The 19861-nt window shown below is 43.3% G+C and overlaps 1 protein-coding gene across 4 annotated transcripts in view; it reads left to right on the top strand.

Annotated features, from left to right (window-relative positions):
• The window catches only part of LOC102560930 (lethal(3)malignant brain tumor-like protein 3), a 99631-nt gene that overhangs the window by 23822 nt on the left and 55948 nt on the right, over positions 1 to 19861 (top strand). For 3 of the 4 annotated variants that reach the window (XM_019488704.2, XM_019488685.2, XM_019488697.2), the window contains 7 exons: positions 1783 to 1897; positions 2649 to 2829; positions 8717 to 8774; positions 9991 to 10079; positions 11750 to 11854; positions 12545 to 12680; positions 13195 to 13286. In XM_019488704.2, the coding sequence (XP_019344249.1) occupies positions 1842 to 1897; positions 2649 to 2829; positions 8717 to 8774; positions 9991 to 10079; positions 11750 to 11854; positions 12545 to 12680; positions 13195 to 13286 (717 nt within the window). In that variant the 5' untranslated portion in view covers positions 1783 to 1841. The remainder of the gene's footprint in view (positions 1 to 1782; positions 1898 to 2648; positions 2830 to 8716; positions 8775 to 9990; positions 10080 to 11749; positions 11855 to 12544; positions 12681 to 13194; positions 13287 to 19861) is intronic. The other variant, XM_019488693.2, reaches the window with a different exon arrangement.

The raw sequence follows: 19861 nt of genomic DNA, 5'->3' as shown, positions 1-19861 counted from the left end.
CCTGGGTCAGTGCAGGCCTCCCCTTGCCTTTCCCACTTGAAAACTGAATGTTAGTTCAGTTTGTTATCGGTTCAATCTGTGCAGCTTAGAGGAATTGATTCTTGCTTGGGCTTTTTGACTGTCTGTACTTAGCCATGCTGTATGTCAGGGAAGTTGTTAGCTCTGACACATGCTGTTGGTCCTTCCTATATCAAAATTCCTAGTAAACTTGAGAGACAAGAGACCACGTATTCACATATACCCATACTGGCCTTATTGGGGATGGCTCTCATTTCCATCAGATAGTTTAGGAGGCACTTTTCCATCAAGCTACAAATCTGGTGTTGGATGATCAATTGATCACTAAGATAGTTTTGCTCCCTTTAACCCAAGAATAAAAATTCTCCTGTCAGTGTGGCATTTAAGAGAGCAGGACTCTTCAGGCATTGCTTTTGCAAAAAAAAAAAAAAGTTTGCCTTATATGCCTTGTCTTGTGTCTCTGGAATTTGTGGCTCTTCAGTGTACTACAACCTAAACCCTGTCCCTTCACATGCATTCTGTTTGTCCGTTGTGTGTGCTCCTGCTCCAGCCAAGCCATCTGACATCAATACTGGCCCCTCTGGCCGTGTCCACACAAGCAGGAACATGCAGTTTTCGGCACCTAAAAGCCTTTTTAGGCACCACAGAATTCACACAGCTCATGTTAATTCTTTCAGTGCACTGCATATTTTGTGCTGCTCCTATTTGTCCCCAGGCAAACACATTCCTGCTTGTGGGGGATGCGTCGTCTGGGGCCATCAGATACATACCAAATTTGTCAGTCTCCTAACAGGATATTACATACATCAATGATTGAGGATAGGAAGTAATTGAAACTCTACAAAATAATTTTTCAGATTTGTTTGTTTAGCACTAAAGAACATGTTTTTCAAAAATGTGAGACACAAAACAGGTAAGGCTGCACACAAAATATGCACCTGCATCCAGGATAATAATAATAATAATAATAATAGACTGATTGTATAGGTATCCCCATGTATTCTCAAGTATATCATTTGTGCACTAGATTATTTGCATGTGAACAAAATATGCAATACTTTGGTATTAAGTTCTGAAAATATGGACCAAAATAGTTTGTTTTTTACTGAGATATGAAAGCGGGATTAAATTTTCATTGGAACCTAAATCAATGTGGACTAAAAATAAGTGTAATATTGGAGTGATGGCTCTCATGGTATATTTTCTAGTTTTGTTGTTTTCAGCTCATACATTTTTCTTGCTAGTGTATAGCATTGTTATAAAGAGACTTTTGAATTCTCGTAATACCTGTAATGTTTTCCCAGAGGCCCTGTAGCAAAGAGGTTTCCATGGACCACAGTGTGCAATTTTAAAACTAGGCCATATCCAAGTGACAGGTCCCCCAAAAAGGTGGACACATTTGACAGCATTTCAAACAAAGGTGCTTTTGCATTTGGCTGTGAAGTTATGGTGCACTAGAAAAATAGATTTCTAATTGGACCTTGGTTACAGCCTGGGGGTTAAATCATTCTTTGATACCTTGCAGAGCGTGGGGTTTCTCCAAAAATTAAAAAAAAATCATAGATGCTTTAGAAGTTGGTGATTAATACCATGGTACAGTTCCTTTATATGCCTGCTCACTGATAATAACTGAACTTCACCGTCCTATTGTGAGGTAAGTAGTTAACAGAAGTTTGTAAAGGACTTTGACAGAGCCCCCTGGATAAGAAAAGTGTTAGAAGCACAAAGCTTTTAAGTTTTTCTTTTCTTCATTGCTTTTCTCAGCAGAACCCAGAGACAAAGTGTCTAGTACTGGCATACAAGCCTGTGAAAACTGTGGGCAAATGGACTGCTTTGAGAATGACAAGTTTTGCACCTGCTCCCAGCAGCGTAAGGACAAGTAAGCAAATCTCGCATTCTTTTAAGTTTAATAATATTTTAAGTTGAGTGGAATTGAACATCTGCATGAGAAAACAATGACAGGAGCAAAATCAATAGACCAGGGTACAATCAGAGCACTGGCAGAAGCAATGCCAGTTTACAGTGCCCTGCAGATGGTCCTCATCCTCTCATTGAGGCACTACCTGAAAGGATGAGAAGCGACTGCTTTCCAGAATCTCAGTCCTTGGCCCAACAGCCGAGGCTGCCAACAAGGGGACTACCTTGTTCCAGCTGCCCAAGTCAGACTGCTGCTACTGTCTGTGCTGTATCTACTGAGCAGATAAATGAAGGATTTAAGCTTCTAGGTCTGCTTGTCTGGCACGTCTCATTAGGTGGGATAGTCTGATGTCTAGGGGATACTAGCCAAGGACATGAGAAACCTGGATTCAACTTAGTGCTCTGTTACAAACTATCTGTATGAGCTTGGACAGGTAATTTAGCTTCTCCATGCCTCAGTGTCCCATTTAAAAATAAGGTTCATATAATAATACATTCCTGTCTTTCAGGATATACTTTGCCAAGATAAATGCATTAAAGGCTGTGGGATGCACAGACACTATGGTAATGAGGGCTACAGAAGTACCTCGGATAGAAAATCTGGTGCTTCTCACAACAATACATTTACTTATCCTTTGCGCAGGTTCCTTTCCCTTGCTGTCTCTGTGCTGGTTGTAATTTTTAATTTAATTTGAAATGGTGGGTTTTTGCAGGAATTCCAAAGACATCCCAGGTGACTGCAGAAACCGAATAAATAACAGAAACTTTAATGCCAGCACTGATTCTCAGGTTAACGAGGCTGACAGACCTCTCAAGCGGCTCCGAAGAAAGAGAAAGCTGCTTCTGGACTCTGAGGATGATGAGGAAAATGTAGATGATGAGGAGGCTAACAAGGTTGGCACGTATTTTGATTAAAGGGAATTATAATGAATAAGGTATCTCCTGTAGATCATATCGGTACAGTGAAAACCCGAACCAGAAACACGGGGGCTGCATGCAGGCTGCTTGATTTTTCAGAATTGCATCTGATCTTATTACGTGGGTGTAAATTAGAAATATCTTTACTGAATTCAATGGAGTTAGGTTAGTGAAAAGTTGACATGAGGTCAAAATTCAGTGTGAAGCCTGTAATTTGCCCATACCTATAATTTACGTGTATTATGCCAGAGAAGTAGAGACTCCTTTACAGTAATAAAAATACACACAGCAAGATTTCTATCCCCAGGCATACAACCTAAAGCCACAGTCCAGAACACTATGTTATGTGAATAATTGTAATAGACAGTGGAACTTTGAATTAGTTGTTAGCACATACTATAGATACCGATATAATCTGCCAAATTTACTGTATATTAAAGTCACTAGAGGCCTGTATTAATGTTGACTAAACAAAAATTTCTTGATAGTCTTAGGAACCCAGTTTTTTCTTAGCTCTGAGTAAGCATTTTACTCCCTTCAGGGCTACATTATTTGAACGGTCCATATTCTGCTACCAAATATGCAGGCTCCCAGGACTGAAGCTGATAAGTGTTTTTTGTATTTGTGTATTCCACTAGTTTGTTTAACACAGATGGTTATTGGTGATGGAGGCTGAAGTTTCTAACATTGTGTACAGTTTAATTCATCCTATTATGCACATTTGGCTATGAGGTTGAATGCAAGACATCAAAACTACTTTTCTTTCTGCATCTTTTCCTTTCTCATTCCCTCCCCACAAATTAAAAAAACCAAAACAGTTTCCCAAGAGGGTTGTGGGCATGTTTTGGCAGGTAACTCTGCATTTCAGGTTTTGCCCTTATTAGAAGAAATGACAACCATGGGTAAACTAACATTGGTCTGAAAACCACAAAGAAGAAGTGGTACTAGCCATCTTATGCAAGTTGGGACACTGAAAGACAAAATACAATCTCTAGAGGTGTTTCTATAACAGCAGTTAACTGGAGCTTCTACTTCTTCAGTGGTTGGTAAAACGATTCCTCTCCATATATCAACATACTCACCAAGATGGATGCAACTATGCATGAATAGAATACTTAGCATAGTAATGAGGAGGCCACGTTCTTTAGGTAGATGTGGTATCTTTTCCTAGACCAGCTGAGTAGTTGGAAAAAAGTTCTTAGCAAGCTTTTGGGCACAAACACCCTTCTTCAGGCATAGGGAGTCTCTGCTGTTCTGAGATTTTCAAGGAATGAAAGAAGCTAAGTGTGTGACAGGAGGTCAGTGAGATTGTAAATAACTGGAAATTAGGAAACCAGTGGGGAGGGGAGGGAGGAGAAAAAGCAGGGGGGGAAAATCCAAAGGTGGTGAGTAAGGGGCCTCTACAGTAATAGTAATTCAAGGTAGAAAAGAGGCTGTCTGCAAAAAAGGAAATAACTGGAAATTAGGAAGACAAAGGGCTGAAAAGTAGGGGAGAGAGAAGAAAGGGGGGAGGGAAAGAAAAATGTAAGAGGTCAGGTTTAGTAGGTCTGGTACCTGGTGAATCAGATGTCAGGCAGGTTGTAATGTGTCATAAATCCAATGTCTATATTGAGTCCATGATTTTTTTTTTTAATCTAGTAGATTTATGAAGTGAAGTCTGTAGGCTCATCTACGAAAGGTGGTTTGTAAGTTCCCTTTGACTATTAGAACAGAGATCAGAGAGGGAGTGATTGTCCTCTGAGAAGTATGCACCCAAAATTAATTGGGTATTCTTGTCTTTGGTAGATTTTCGGTGTGAGTTCATTCTGGTACACAGTTATTGTTTGGTGTCTCTTACGTATTTTCTGTTAGGGCATTTGGTGCATTGGATGAGATATATAACATTTGTGGAGGTGCAGATGTAAGATCCAGGAATGGTGATGGTTCTGTTGTGTGGTGTAATTATTGTGGGGGTGGTGGAGATGTGTTGGCAGATTGTGCATTTCTGGTCCTGGCATCCTGGATCCATTAACGTGTGGTTTGGGTCATAGGGAGTTTGCTTTTGGTGATGAGGTTAGCCAGGTTTGGTGCTTGTTTAAAGGCTAGGATGGGTGGTTCTGGAAATTATCTCTTTTAAGAATTGGGTTGTCTTCTAGTGTGGGTTGCAGTTGTATGAGGATTTTCCGTGTAGGTTCCAGGGAAGGGTGATGTGTCATAGCTAGTGGTGTGTGATTTGTGGGGATTTTCTTTTTGTACTGCAGCAAATCTTCACGTGGTATCCAGGTGGCTCTTTCAAAAGTGCAGTCTATCTTTCTGGAGGAATGTCCTTGTTGGGTGAAGGCCCTTTTGAGATTTGTGAGGTGGCAATCACGGGTATTCTCCTCAATGAAAATTCAGTTTTATTTGAGAGCTTGGCTGTAAATTACTGCTTTCTTGGTGTGTTTAGGGTGATTGCTGGTTCTTTGTAGATATTAGGGCTGTATTCGATTTGGATTTGACATGAATTGGGAACAGCAACTTGACTAGTTGATTCAGATCACTGTCCTCAATTCGATTCGGCCAAATCTGAAGATTCAATACTGATTCGGAGAATCACCGATTCGGCCGTACACACAGCTTTAAACGTTTTTTCTGCATACCTTGAGGTACCAGGCACAGCTCATGAACGCAGTGATGCTAGGGTGGGTGGAGCGTCCCACAGGAGTGCGTGGGGGTGCCCGCATACTTGGCTGTAAACCCAGAAGTGGACCGGAAGTACTTCCAGTCCGCTTCTGGGTTTACAGCCAAGCATGCGGGCACCCCCACGAAGTGGACCGGAAGTACTTCTGGTCCACTTCTTGGTCTGCCGGGGAGTGTGATGGGGGGGCCTCCCCCATACCTCCCAGCTTGGCGATTGGCTGCGGGGGGACTCTGGGTGCCCCCCCCAGACCCAAGATGCAGCAGTTGCCAAACCGGGGAGGATGCGGGGGGGGCCCTCAGTGTGCTTTCCAGCGGACCTGGAAGTGCTTCTGGTCCACTTCTGGGTCTGCTGCTGAATGCGCTGGGGAGCCCCCCACGCTTCTGTGGGACCCTCCATGTGCCCCAGCATCACAGCATTCACAAGCTTCCTGGTACCTAGAAGTGTCTATGTCTATTAAAGCTGTGTCTACGTCTGAATCGCCAAGTCTTTCCAAATCTCTCTGAATCAATTTGAAGGGTTCCAGTTCAATTCGGAGAGATTAAAGGGTCTCCTGGTTCAATTCGGATTTAGAGATTTGGCCACTGAATTGGACCAAATCTCCACCAAATTGAATTGGGGACTGAAGCTTCGCAGAGCCCTAGTAGATATGTGTGTTGGTATATGGGTTTCTTATATATGGTGGTTTGAATTTTACCATTTTGGGTATTGATCATGCTGTCCAAAAAGAAAATGCTGGTGTTAAGAGTATTCAAGCAATAGTCTGATGGAGGAGTGATGATTGTTGAATTTTTGGTGGAAATCAATTGGAGACTGCAGGGTTTCAGTCCAAACAATGATGTCATCTATGTATCTCGTGTATAGTAAGGGTTTGATGGTACCGTTTTTGAGGAATTCTTCTTCTTGGTGGGCCATAAAAAGCTTGACATATTGGGGGGGCCATTTTGATGTGCATAGCTGTGTCCATGGTCTGGAAGGAAGTGTTGGTTCTTGAAACTGAACTTCTTGTGTGTGAGGAATAAATATACGAGTTCAGTGACATCCTGAGGTCTGTACTCCAAGTTGTAATCTCATTCTTGTAGATATGTGAGGCAGGCTTGGATGCCATCCTGGTGTGGGAAGTTGTTGTATTAACTAGTAATATCCATGGTGGCTGGGAGCGTATTGCTGGGAAGGTGGTCTATGTTTTTGAGTGTTCACAGGAAATCTGTTGTGTCTTGGATGACGCTCGGTCTTTGAGTGATGAGCGGTTTTTAGATGGATTCAGTGAAACCTGATACTTCTTCTGTTAGGGTTCCATTGTTTGTAATGTAGGTTTGCCAGGGTCTCCTTGGTTGTGGATTTTAGGGAACAGGTAAAAAGTCCCTGGATTGCATAATGGAGGGATCAAGGTCTGAAGTTTTTCTTGTAGTTCAGATGGAAATGATGTGATGATGGTTTTGAGTTTTGAGCTGAATAGGGGAGTTGGATCTTCCTCTAGTTTTTTATAGTAGGTAGTGTCAGAGAGTTGTCGGTTGGCTTCTTTTATGTAGTCCTCATGGTTAAGGATAACTGTAGCTTTTCTTTTATCTGCTGGCTCTATTCCTATGTAGTGGTTGGATCTTAGAGATTCTGTGGCCCTTCTGTCTGAGAAGAAGAGGTTGTTATACTGGTGTTTTGTTGTTGAGTATTTCATTGCTTATTCTTTCTCCGAAGTAGTCAGTGTAGCAGTTGAGGTTTGAAGGTGTCCAGTCTGAGGGGTTTTGGGATTTTTTGGTGTCGTGTTTTTGTTTGTTTGTTTGTTTTCATTGATGTTGTCACCAGATGAATTCATGTTGAAAGTGGATTACTTTTGGTTGTGGAAATATTGCTTCAGGAGGAGTTGGAAAAATTCTTCTAGTTCTCCACATGGTAATATCTTATTCCGGTTTTTCTAGACAGAAATTAAGGCCTTTGGAGAGGACAGATTTTTCAGCTTTGGTAAGTGTGTGTGTGTGGAGAGGTCCGTAACATTAGAGGGTGGATGGTTCCTTCTCTTTCATCAAGTGTGATGTTGGGATGTTGTACAGTATTGGTGGTGTTCTCCTGAGGGTTGTTTTGTGGCTGGGAAAGTTGATCCTGTAGTAACTGGTTCCAGTTCTTCTTTTTGTGTTGGTTGGATAGTGTAATAAGTCTTTGGTAGTCTTTTTGTGTATGTTGTATAATGTTTGGGAAGGTATCCGGATTCAAACCCTGTAGCATAGTAATGAGATTGCTCATATGGGCTGCACATCTTGCAGTGCAGCTAGCAAGTCCAATGTAATATTAGGGAGATTTCAGTCCTCTATTGCACCAGGATGATGTGCTTAAATAAGCATTAAGTGGTATACATGAAATAATGTTTAAAGCAGTTTGGGAGCTTTTGAGATAGAAGCTATATAAATAAATTAATAAAAATAGGGACTTACTTAAATTGTGGTTTTGTGGATACTGTGAAATCTGGGGTTGCCCACCTAATCCAGGGTTGCTCATGAAATCTGCAGGGAAAAAAACTTAATAAAAACTTATTTTCATCAAGCCTTCCCCTTAAGGCAGGGGCGGGCAATTATTTTGGGCAGAGGGCCGTCCAGCAAGCCATCGAGGGCCGCGTGACAGGCAGCCCAGGGCAGATTAATATTAATTTTCTACATTTTTTAGGGGCCCCGCGGGCCAGGTAGAATGGCCTGGCGGGCCGCATCCAGCCCGCGGGCCGCATTTTACCCACCCCTGCCTTAAGGCATGAAGGGGACACCAGCCAAGATGGTGGCTGTCCCTCTTTATTCCCCCCCGGGATCTCTCTGCCAGTCAGCACTGAGGGACGGGGCCAGACAAAGGGCAGCCAGCAGTCAAGATGGCGACTGTCCCCCCCCTTCCTCCTCCCTCCCAGGGCCTCTCTACCAATCAGTTCTGAGGGGCAGGGCCTCTCTGCCAATCAGCACTGAGGGGCAGGGCCACTGTTAAATGCCCGCAAAATGGGCTCTTTATGCCAGGACAAAGCTGTGAAAATGGCTTTGTTTTGCTGCAAGTTAAGTAGGTCCCTGTGTATAAAGAGCACTAATGCTCCCACGGGCCAAAAACAATTAATATTTAGTGCCAGTTAATATTTCTGTTAATTTATATGTTACATATGTTTCATTTCTCAGGGCAGATATGGTCAGTCAAGGAGGAAACAACAATATTGCTAATTGTTCTTAACGTCTCTTTTTCTAGGAGAAGAATAAATCAAATAATATGAAAAACCGCAGAAACACCAAACCAGTAAAACAAGGTGAGTTAAACTCCTTGTCTCTCTCCTTTTAATGTTCACAAACTTTACTAGCTATTACAGAATGGATAAGAGTAAACAAAGAAGGCAAGGACAGAGGAGTTCATTACACATTCAGAATAATACAGCTAATATTTATTAGGTACATATCCTCCTTCCCATATATCAACCTTTGACAACATCTAAGAGTATCCCAGGCTTTTGCCTCCTTGATAAGCACATTTAATGAAACTTGAAAGAGGTGGCCTGACCCATTGAAGTCAATAGGAGTCTCTTTCCATTGACTTAAGTAGGTTTCAGATCACAACCACGAATAGCAAATTCTAAATAGAAAACACAATGTAAATAAATGGATAATGGTTTATAGCTTTTGGTGGGTGATAGAACTGATATTCATTGTATGCTTGAAGGAGAAAATAGTTGTAGATAGATTGGAGGTGATTTTCTAATGTAATGTACCTAAAATATAATGCGTATATTCTTTGTGTTTTGTTAGTGCAGTTCTGCTAGACCAAAGTCAAACACCTGCCTGCATTGTGATTGTATTCACCATCTGTGTCCTAATAGTCCTATCCCTAGTAAATACTTTTGGTACTGGCAGTTTATAGTCTTATATTAAACTAAAAATTATTTGGTTTTCCATTCAGTTTGCTTTGGATTTATTTTCTGCTACTGTTCTGTGACTTTCCTCTGCTGTTTATATTTTGGACCCAAACCATTATTCGTTCTATGAAATATTGAATGGAGGAAATAGTCTCCCAATTTTTATGTTACTATTATGCAGATGTCCAAGCTTTGCAATGCCTGTGCTGACCTGGCAACTTGCCAGGAGTTGGTATACCACAACTAATGTATAGTGTAGCATATTTTTTGATGAGAAATATACACAATCAAAATTTTGCCTGGAATTTGTGTTTTCCTTTATGACTATAGTTAGCATTGCCTCTGAGTTTAGTTCCAGTGACTGAAAATGAAAGGAGGGAAAGCTGCCACAGGGTGTATTTGGCCTTGGGCTCAACAAGATCCTTTGTGGAACTCGGAGCTACATGCTTTTAAGCAATGTTATAAGCTATCAAGGAGGGAAAGTAGGCAAGCATCTGGATCTAATCCAGACAGCAATAATGGCTGTTTCCTGGGTAAGAGGAGATAGATGCCTTCATTCAGTACTCTGTCCTCTGTGAGATAAACTTTCTTTGTCTTTCTGTTTTTGATTATTCAGTTCTTCTTGGAAAGAAGAAGGTGTGGAACTGGGTTTCCTACTTAGAAGAGGAACAGATGCCAGCTGCTCCATTTAAATTGTTCAAAGAGGTTGGCACCTCCTTGAATGCTTTTGATATGATTGTTCTAAGACAGTACCATTGGTTAATATGATTTTTGCACTTAAAACACTTTGCATTTGTAAAGAACAAGACAGAATTGTTATCCTCACTTTTAACTATGTTCTCAAGACGACATATAGAAAGTCAAGTGTACACCACCACACATGCAAATGGAGCCAGCTATCCAACCTCTCTGCCTCTGTTTCCCTATCCAGAAAATGAATGTAATAATACTACTTTAGTCTTTCAACATCGCTGTGAGGAAATTAATTAAATGCCTGGAGACAAACCAGTTTGAAATTCTTTGACAACCAGTACAGAGGTGCAAAATTATTAATACAATTCATTTGAAGTGGGGGCACTTTAATTCTTTAGGTAGAAGAGACTTATTTAATACTTGATTCGTCTTTAATCTCAGTGTTTCTTTAAGGCAGCAGTGGGATTGGAGACAATTACAAACCCTTTTTGAGCCCACCACTAAACAATGTTCTTCACTGTTGAAGTAAATCAATTATTAAGAAATCCCTAAATCACAGCCATGAAGGTAGTTGTTAAATGTTGGTTTTTGTATATCTAGCACCTAACTGGTATTTGTGCAATGCTGCTTTTCAGCTCTCCTAATTAGAAAACAATTTATATTAATTGGATCCTTAAATCTTGGAATATTACAGAGTATCTTAATAATAAGTCATCACTGTAAGTGGAGGTAGAAGTAATGTGCAATTGCTGTGTCTAATATGTATCAGTACAGCGACCGTGGATATAGTGAATCTTCTATATAGGCCCTGCCCCTATAGGGTGCTAAGTTCTCTCAATGCCCATTGATTTCATTAGAAACAGAAGACACTTGACACAATGCAGGATTGGCACCACAGTAAAGTGAATTGAAAGTCATGTAAAGTTTTCATATATTGCAATTACCAATTAACTTTTTATAATCCTGGTTATAAGAAAAGCTCTTTATACAGTTTGTCTATACTTCAGTGTTAATTTGGGTTAAGTTCAGGTAAGAATTTTAAGTGCAGTAGCTATTCCCAAATTACTGTATGGGTAGACTCTTATTCCACAATAATTGTGCCTTGTTCCTGTTTACTTTGTGCTGCTAAGTCTGAAGGAATGTGTTATGCTGGGAAAATGACTCCATGGTAGATCCACTTCTGATAGAGGCAAAGTTAATTTTAATTTCACGGACGGTTTGGTCTGTGCCAGATCTTCCATATTGGGCTGTATATGACGGTGTCTTGAATACAGTTTAAACTGTTCCTGCATCTTCTGAAAGATTTAGTTTACAGACATGAGGTTTAGCATTTTAAAAGATCAAACACTTTTATTGTGAGTGTATGGGATGTTAGAGGGCAATATGTTTGTGGTTCATGAAAATGCTGTTCCTGATCCATATAACTGTGTGTGTCTGTTGAGCATCACCTTTTGATGCAGAGAGCAGCTGAGGCCACTTTTATGACAGAGAATGGGATACAGTTCAAAACTGGGCCAAAGTGATACTCACTGACACAATCTAGTGATTATTTTTTAAATAAAAAACATGAAGCCTTTAGGTTTTGGCTTTCTATCCTGCAATGTTCCTGGTAACTATTCTACAATGAGTTGTATCTCTAAAGATAAAAGTACTTTTTTTCTCCTCCATTCTTGTTCCCATAGTATCAATCCTTTCCACAAGGTAGAAATGGATTTAAAGTTGGAATGAAGTTAGAGGGCCTGGATCCTGAACATCCATCTTTATGTTGCGTTCTCACTGTGGCTGAGGTACATGCTTTTCCTGTATTAGACTTCCTTTCAAATGGATAACATACTCGAGCTAATAGATTTTTTTTTTCTAAAGAAATAGAACAGCATAGTATTTCTTTGTGAAAAATTGTACATTTACGTTGGTTTAAAAACAATAAAAATAAATTGTAAAGAGAAAGTGTGCTGAAAGCTAACAGGATCCTGCAGCTAAGGACCTAAATTTGGGTTTCTGTCCTTCAGCTGTTATTTAGTGATTCTAACTAGGGTGAGTAGCCCAGTTGTTCCAATGACACTATTCTGAATGAGATTTTCAGTGTTTGATTTGAAAGCTTTGTGAAATGAAAGCAAATTGAAATATTTTTATACCTTAATTTTTTTTAAAGTGAAAATTGCATTGATTTGATTGGATATAATCATCATCAATCTGTGGTTTTTGCAACTTCAAACATTGTAGTGCAGTTCTATGGCATGAGAACAAGGAAGTGAAGCTGAAAAGTTTTATTTTTCTTGGTCCAAACTGAATTAAATTGAAAAGGGTAAATAGCATACATGGAAAAGCATAAAGCCAGATTTTTGAGAAGTAAATTAGGATTTTAAAATTCCTTTGTTTTACAAACCCAACTGGAGAAGGGGAATTTTTCTTTTTAATTATTATTTTTATTTAACCTCAGTATCCCTTTATGGTAATAAGACTTCTTGTGCTTGTAGGTGCAGGGATTTAGAATGAGGTTACATTTCGATGGTTATTCTGACTGCTATGACTTCTGGATTAATGCTGATTCCCCAGACATCCACCCTGTCAGCTGGTGTGAAAAAACAGGTCACAAGCTGCTTCCCCCTAAAGGTATATGGAGAAATAAAAAGAGTGGCATACTCAAAGCAATAAAGTCTGCAAAGAACTTGCTGCTGCCCTGCGTATCCACAATCCATTTTTAGTATAATTTCATGTCAAGCCTACTTTGAATAGTGTTAAGTTTGAAGGCATAATTAAGATCAAAATTGAATCACAGAAGAGCATAACAACTTCTTTTTGATATTTTCAAATATTGGCATTGTTAGTCAGACTAATTAGAAACTCCTTATTAAGTGAGCATGCAAATCAGTGAATCTCTTTGGTGTTCCCAATTTACTCCTCCTTTCTGCATTCCATTTCCTAGAAACATTTGAAGTTTCAGATTAATGATTAGACACTGCAGTAAAAGTGGGAGAAATGTGTTAACTGAAATGCGTAACCCTTGAAGATTGTACAAGGGCAGTTATACAAAGTTCAAATTTTTCCTTGGTAATTTCCATTTCTGAAAAAACAATCTAAATATATCAGGAACAGTGTAAAACAAACTTTTCTCTCTCCTTTCTAGGTTGCAAGGAAGGGGAATTTAATTGGACTTCTTATCTGAAGAATTGTAAAGCTCAAGCAGCCCCCAAAATCCTTTTCAAGACCCTCAGCACAGTAGGTGGTAGCATAAAATACAATGCCTTTTAAAACAGCATCATAGAAATGTGGGCCTGAAAGGACTTTCAGAGATCACCTAGCACAACCCCTTGCAATAAGACATAATAAAGCATAACATCCATGGACCAATCTCTGACACATTTACGTAAGCTGCTCCATAAAAACCTTCAGTGAAGGAAATATATAACCTACCTAACTAGTCTTTTCCATTGTTTCATGGTCCTACTAGAAAGTCTTTTAACTAGAAAGTTTTTAACTAAATATCCAAGATAAATCTTGTTTTCTGTAAAAGAAGCTGATTAATTCTCATTCCTTACTGTTCATGGAGAAAAAATGATCACCATCCCCTTTATAACAAGCTATAATTTCTTTGACCACTGTCAAGTCCTCCTTCAGTCTTCTCTTTTGTAGACTAAACAAACCCAGTTCCTTTAACCACTTCCCAGCACTGAATTGAATGGAATACTCTCTTACATATAGTACTCATATTAAGACATGCCAGAATGAGATTTGCCTTTTTTGCAACAGCATCCTATTATTTTTACTTATATTTAGTTTATGATCCACTATAACCCCTAGATCCTTTTCTGCCATAGTGCTGTCTAGCCAGATATTTCTCATTTTGTGTTTGGGTATGTGATGTTTCTTTCCTAAATATAGTACTATGCATGTGTCTTTATTGAATTCATCCTGTAGATTTCAGACAGTCTCTTCAGTTTCATTTCTCACGATCGTTTTGAATTCCAGCTCTGTCTTCCAAAATGCTTGCATGGTTTCATCTGAAGATATTTTAAATGTACTTTTTTGTTCTATTACCCAGTCCATTAATGGAAAAAAATGAATAGAACTGTGTAATGCGATTGGTGCTGGGGCAGCAAAGCCACCACTCCTGGCCACTGCCCAGGCCCCACTTTGTTGCCCCCGTTGGCTTCTCAGAGTCTCACCCTTTAATCTCACCTGTCATGCCTTGATAGGAAGGCTGCCTTTAGAGAGCAAAGCGGGGTTTGGATGATAGGCCCTTGTCAGAGCTAAGGCCATCTGGCCTTATCCCACTTTACTCTGGCTGAGCCCCTCAGCCTGGGGTCCATTTTCCTAGGACCACAAGCTCCTGGGCCTCAGCACTAGCCATGCCCTTATGGCTCTGGGTCCCCTGACCCCTGCTCTGGCCCACATGGGCTCTGGGCCCCTTGGCCTCCGGTCTCACCTTTGCGAGTTCTGGGCTTGTGCTCCAGTCTTTGCTGTCTTCTATCTTTGCCCTCTGTCAGACAGTAACAGTCTTTCTGCAGAGTGCTGGGGTACTGCATGCACATAGCCTCTGGCTCACAGTCCTGGGATGGACTCTGTTCTGTGGGCCCCTGCCATACCCCCATGGCCTCCAGTCCACCCCTTCCACGTGTGCCCGCTGCCAGACGGGCAGGGAACGAGGCCCAGCCCAGTAGTGGGACGCACGTGGTGTTGTACAACTCCTGGGCCTGCTACAGCGGGGCTCAAGACACAAAGCCCAGCCTGCAACAGCAGCTGTCTCTGCTGCGCACAGGTCCCTGGGGGCACATGCTCCTCCACCCCCAAACATGGAGCAGCACGGGTGTCTGCAGCAGCAGTGAGGGAGGCAGCGGGGCTGGAGTAGGGGCAGGCTGTGCACAAGTGGAGCGTGGGATGGAGCCTCCAGGAAGAGCCTGATGCAGCCCTTGCTCCAGCTTGCAGCGGCAGCCAACCCAGTCAGCATGCAGATCCAGGGGCACATGGCGTGCCCCACGCCCTCAGGATGAGCCGCTTGTGGCTCTGGCCTGTGCCCCAGTTGTGCAGGGCCTGTGCATCCCTCACTGCTGTGGGGTGGGGACAGATTGAGACCCCAGTGGTGAGGAAGGGAGTGGGGCACAGGCAGGAGCAGGGGCTGGCAGGAGTTGGGGACAGACTTACCTGCTGTGGGGGACATGCCCCCATATAACTTTTTCTTCCTCCACCTTGATCTGCCCCCCCCCCCCCCTTTCTGTTCCCACAGACTGACTTTTGGGGGGAGGGAGGGAGGGAGGGAGGGGAGAAGTGGTGGCGCAGGGTAGATCTTGGGTTGCTTTTTTAATTCAAAAAGTGATCTACTTAAAAAGGTTGGAGACCACTGATCTAGATTGCTGTGGGCTGGGCTAGAGGACAGAGCTGGTGCTCCAGCCCCATGCACTTCCACCTTCTCCGCAGCCCCAGCTAACAGGGGCTCTCAGATCTGGATCCAGCCTTGGGCTTGCTGGCAACTGCTCATGTGGTGCAGAGGGAGCAGTCCCCTCTGCCCTCACTCCGCCAGAGCCCTTTCTCCACTGCCCTGTGCCCAGTGGGCAGACAGGTGGACAGACCTGCAATGCAGCAGCACAGATGGATGGGCAAACCCTGGCACCGGGCAGTCTCAACCTGGCCACTGCCAGGACCTGCCCCGGTGGGACCTCACTGCCCTCAATGCCACATCCTGCCCCATCATCCCCACCTCACCCTGCCACTCCCAGGGCCTGTCTCACCCCTGCAAGCTCCTACACCTGCCCCTGCCTAACCTCCGGGGTACTCGTAAGGCAGGGGGTTCTAGTCCCAGTGTAGCTGTAGCTGGCTGAGTGCTGCTGTGCTCCCCTCACCTCCAGTGACAGCTCATGCTCCTCCTCCTGCTCCTGCTGTGTTGCTCTTGGTGGGAGGCAGGGAAGGGAAACTTCAGCTAGGTGGTTTCTGCCCCAGTGTACAGGACTCTGGCTCCAGCTCCTGGCCACCTTCTACCTGCTTCATCCACCCAGTGCGATGAGGAGCCACCTCTCTGAAGCTTCTCCCTACCCACCCGAAGTTAGCAGCACAACCAGGGCAGAAACAGGAGGAAGAGTGAAGGAGGCAAAGGGAGGAGAACAACGCCCGGCTGGCTACAGCCATACTGGGAACAAAGCTACATGCACTGGCCAGGCCCGGGCCAGCGAGCATAGGTGGGAGTGTAGCAGGGGCTGGCTACTAGGATTGGGGGTGGCTTGGCCCTATGTAGAGTGCTGCAGGGGCAGCTGCAGGGTGGATCCAGTCAGTTGGCGGGCCAGATGTGGCCCGCGAGCCATCTTTTGCCCATCCCTGTTATAGGTATTTGTAAATTGATCACTTAGTAATTTGTTCTAGTATCTGATTTTGTTTCAGGCAGGGACGCTCAATCCCCAGCCTGCAGCCGGATCTGGCCTGGGCTGCCATGACATCCAGCCTATGGGACTCATGGGTCTGGAAATTTGGTGGTAGAGAAGTGGTGGAATAAAAAGTGGTACCATTTCCCTAGTACCAGATATCTGGACCTGTGGAGAGTCCCCAGCTCTGCTTCTTGGATAGGGTGCAGGGCTAGATGGGGCCAGCACCAGGCCCCTGGGCCTATCCCCAACTTGAGGGGCCAGGAGGGGGCAGCGCCAGGTCCTCAGGATCCAATCCTGGCATGCAGGGCTTAATCCAGCCTGCGGACCACTCCTACACAACTCATCTGGCCCACGGGGCCAAAAATTGAGCACCGCTGGTTTTGGGGATAGAAGTTAGACAGTCTAAGTTATACTTATGGGTAGGAACCTACTTAATTTTCAGTTTTGTGGATTTTGTGAAAACTGCAAAATTGGGCTTTGTCCTTAAAACCTGCAAAATTAAAAAAAAAAAAACACCCCAAAACTTACTTAAAATAAAATGAATAAAATGGCTCCTTAGCAAGAGCCAGCAATCCTCATGGCCACTGTGGCCTGGCTTTGCAGCCAGCCGGGGAGGGAGGGGGAGCATCTGGTGCAAAAGGGAGCAGCCAGGATGATGCCCCCCACCCCCCTCACCACTGATTGGCTGAGGGGGCTGCCTGTCACGTGCCCCACCCCTCTCCACCAGTCAGTGATCGGGGCAGGGCTTCATGACATGCAGCCCTTGGCCAACCAGCGGCAAAGGACAGGCTGTCTATGAAAAGGCCTCCAAGTTACGTCCGCGCACCACGAGCAGCCCACAACAATCACTTTCGCTATAGCTTAGGTAGATTCCTAGTTATGGGCCCTCCTTTTTTTTCCCCCTCTCCTTTCTTAAAGACAGGTACTTTTCTCCAGTCTTCTAGGACCTGCCATTTGCCCTTCTCCGTCTTCTGGGACCTACCCTGTCCTTCACAGTTACTTGAAGATGAATTGCTAGTGGTTACATTGGCTAGTTCCTTAAGCACTCTAGGGTGAATTTCATCAGGCCGTGCCAACGTGAACTCATCAGTCTTACCTAATATTCTTTAACGTGTTCTTTCTCTGCTCCGGCCTGTGTTCCTATCTCCTTATTAAAATTAATTGTGTTAAATATCAGGTGACTGTTTACTTTAAAGGTGAAAACTGGAATAAAGAAGGCACTGAGTAATTTAGCTTCCTCTGCATCATTTAATATTTGCTTTCATTTTCTTTTTAATAATGAACTTACGCTTCCATTGGTTTTCCAGCATTTATAGAATCTTTTCTTTTTTCCCTCTTATGTCCTTTGCTAATTGAAAGTCATTTTTGTGTCTTTAGCTTTTCTGATTGGTATCCCTACAAACTGGTGTTGTTCCTTCTTACTTATTGTTAGCTTATGTGTCCTTGTTTTCTATTTTCATATAATTCCTTTTTGGTTTTCTGGTCATCGACAAGCTTCTGGTACAGACATAGTGGGTTTTTTATTATGCTTCCTCTCTTTCCTTTTGCTGTTGTGTATTTAATATAATCTCCTTCAGTAACAGCCAGCTTTCCTACATGGCTTTATCCCTCAGACTATCTTCCCAAGAGACCCTGTCCACGAGTTTCCTGATTTTTTTTTCTTCTTTTTTTTTTTGGTGTTAAAGTGTGCTTTCTTAAATCTATTCTTATTCTGCTGTTCTTTCCACCTTCCTTTCCTCAGAATATTGAACTCTATCATTTCATGATCGTTTTCACCCTTGTTATCTTCCATCTTTAGAGTCTCAGTCTATCTCCCTGTTAAAACAAAATTTAAAATATCTGTTTTCTCGTAGCTTCTCCATCTTTTGAAATGGAAAATAGTCCGCAGCATATTGCAAGAGCTCCATAGGCTATCTGTTTTTGCAAGACATATCTGGATAAACTCTCCCATTACCACCAAGTTCTTTGCTTTGACTGTTTCTGATGGTTGTTAAAAAAGCTTTGTCCGCCTTCTTCTCTTGATATAGTGATCTCTAGAGAGAGGTTCCTTTATGATGACATCACTTGTTCTTTTCCCCTTTTATCTGAGCACAGAGACTTTAAACAAACTTGTCTCCTACCTCTTCTTGAACTTCATTGCAATGGTATATATTCACAATGCAACACCTGCTCCCTTTTTCCCTTTCCTGTCCATTCTAAATAATCTGTACCCTTCTATCCCAATATTCCAGTTTTGTGATTTTTCTCACTAGTTTTCTGTGGCAATAATTATTCCCCAGTTTTTACTAAGGTTTCACTTATTCCCATACAGCTGGCATATGTATATAGACATTGTAAGCATTCATCAGGCTTCTTGTTCTTCTTGGTCCTCTTTCATTTATGGCTCTATGACAATCCCTTTCCCCCCAAGTCCAGAGCTAAGACCAGGGGCATGACCTAAATACATTGGCAGCAGTGGTGTTTTCTACTCACTGTGGGTTCTTCTTACAAAGCTACCTCTAACAGGTAAGAAGTCTTATGTTAAGCACATCCTAAAGGTTTGACCAGAATAGTAATGTGTTCTTTTATAACCCTAAAGGACATAGCACAATCAGCTGTTTGCACTGCTGTTGCACACATTAATTTATTTGTAAGATGGGAAACCAGAGTAATGTCTCTCTCCTTTTAAAAAACAAAAGCAAAAAACCATCATTAACTTCACATGCAGAGAATTTATATTTCCCTCTGTGGAGCCTGCGCCTTGCTCCGCCTGGCCTATCGGGGTGTGGCCCCTCCCCTCAACTCGCCTGCCACGACTTGGATGTACTCGATTACCTTCAGAGGGGTCTCCAGTGGAGATCTTTATCCTGGGTGGGGCCTCCCGATAGACGGTGGTACTCACGGTTATCGGACGCGGTGATCCACGGGGCTCCGCCTCCCCTACACCCCGTCCACACGCCAACCGCTGGGCGATGTTGTCCAGATGTTGCCAGGCCCAGTATGATGGCCCCTGACCGGTTCCCCGGTTCCGGTCATCCTCCCTCCTGCTGGGAGGGGTTCCTCCTTTCTCCTTCCTTAAAGATAATACTCCTCCGAACAAGGGGTAGCTGGTGGGTGCTTCCCCTGGTACCAGCCCCCTCCTGGGGCCTACGCTTTCTCCCCTTTCCTCCCATCCGCAGGGCACTCCCCTGCCTCCTGTGCGTTTGCTGCTTGCAGAGAGAGTGCCTCGGTGTGCACTCTCTGACTGCCTCTCGCTTGACTGCTGGAGAAAGGCTTCCAGCTCTTGCCTACACTGCCCGCTTGAGACCCGCAGGCGGGGTCCTCGATGCCCTGTGCAAGAGCCTGCAGCACGGGCAGCACACCCGTACTCTCTCTCCCTGGCTCCCCCTCCTTCCCTGTTCTGCCGGCGTTTTTAAATCCTCCCGCCGCGGCCGCTCCGGCCGCTGGGATTGGCTCAGCTGT

Source organism: Alligator mississippiensis, chromosome 6 (assembly GCF_030867095.1).
Source record: "Alligator mississippiensis isolate rAllMis1 chromosome 6, rAllMis1, whole genome shotgun sequence".
Classification (NCBI taxonomy): Eukaryota; Metazoa; Chordata; order Crocodylia; family Alligatoridae; genus Alligator; species Alligator mississippiensis.
Note: the sequence above shows the minus strand (reverse complement) of the source record. Positions and strands in the feature narration are given on the sequence as shown.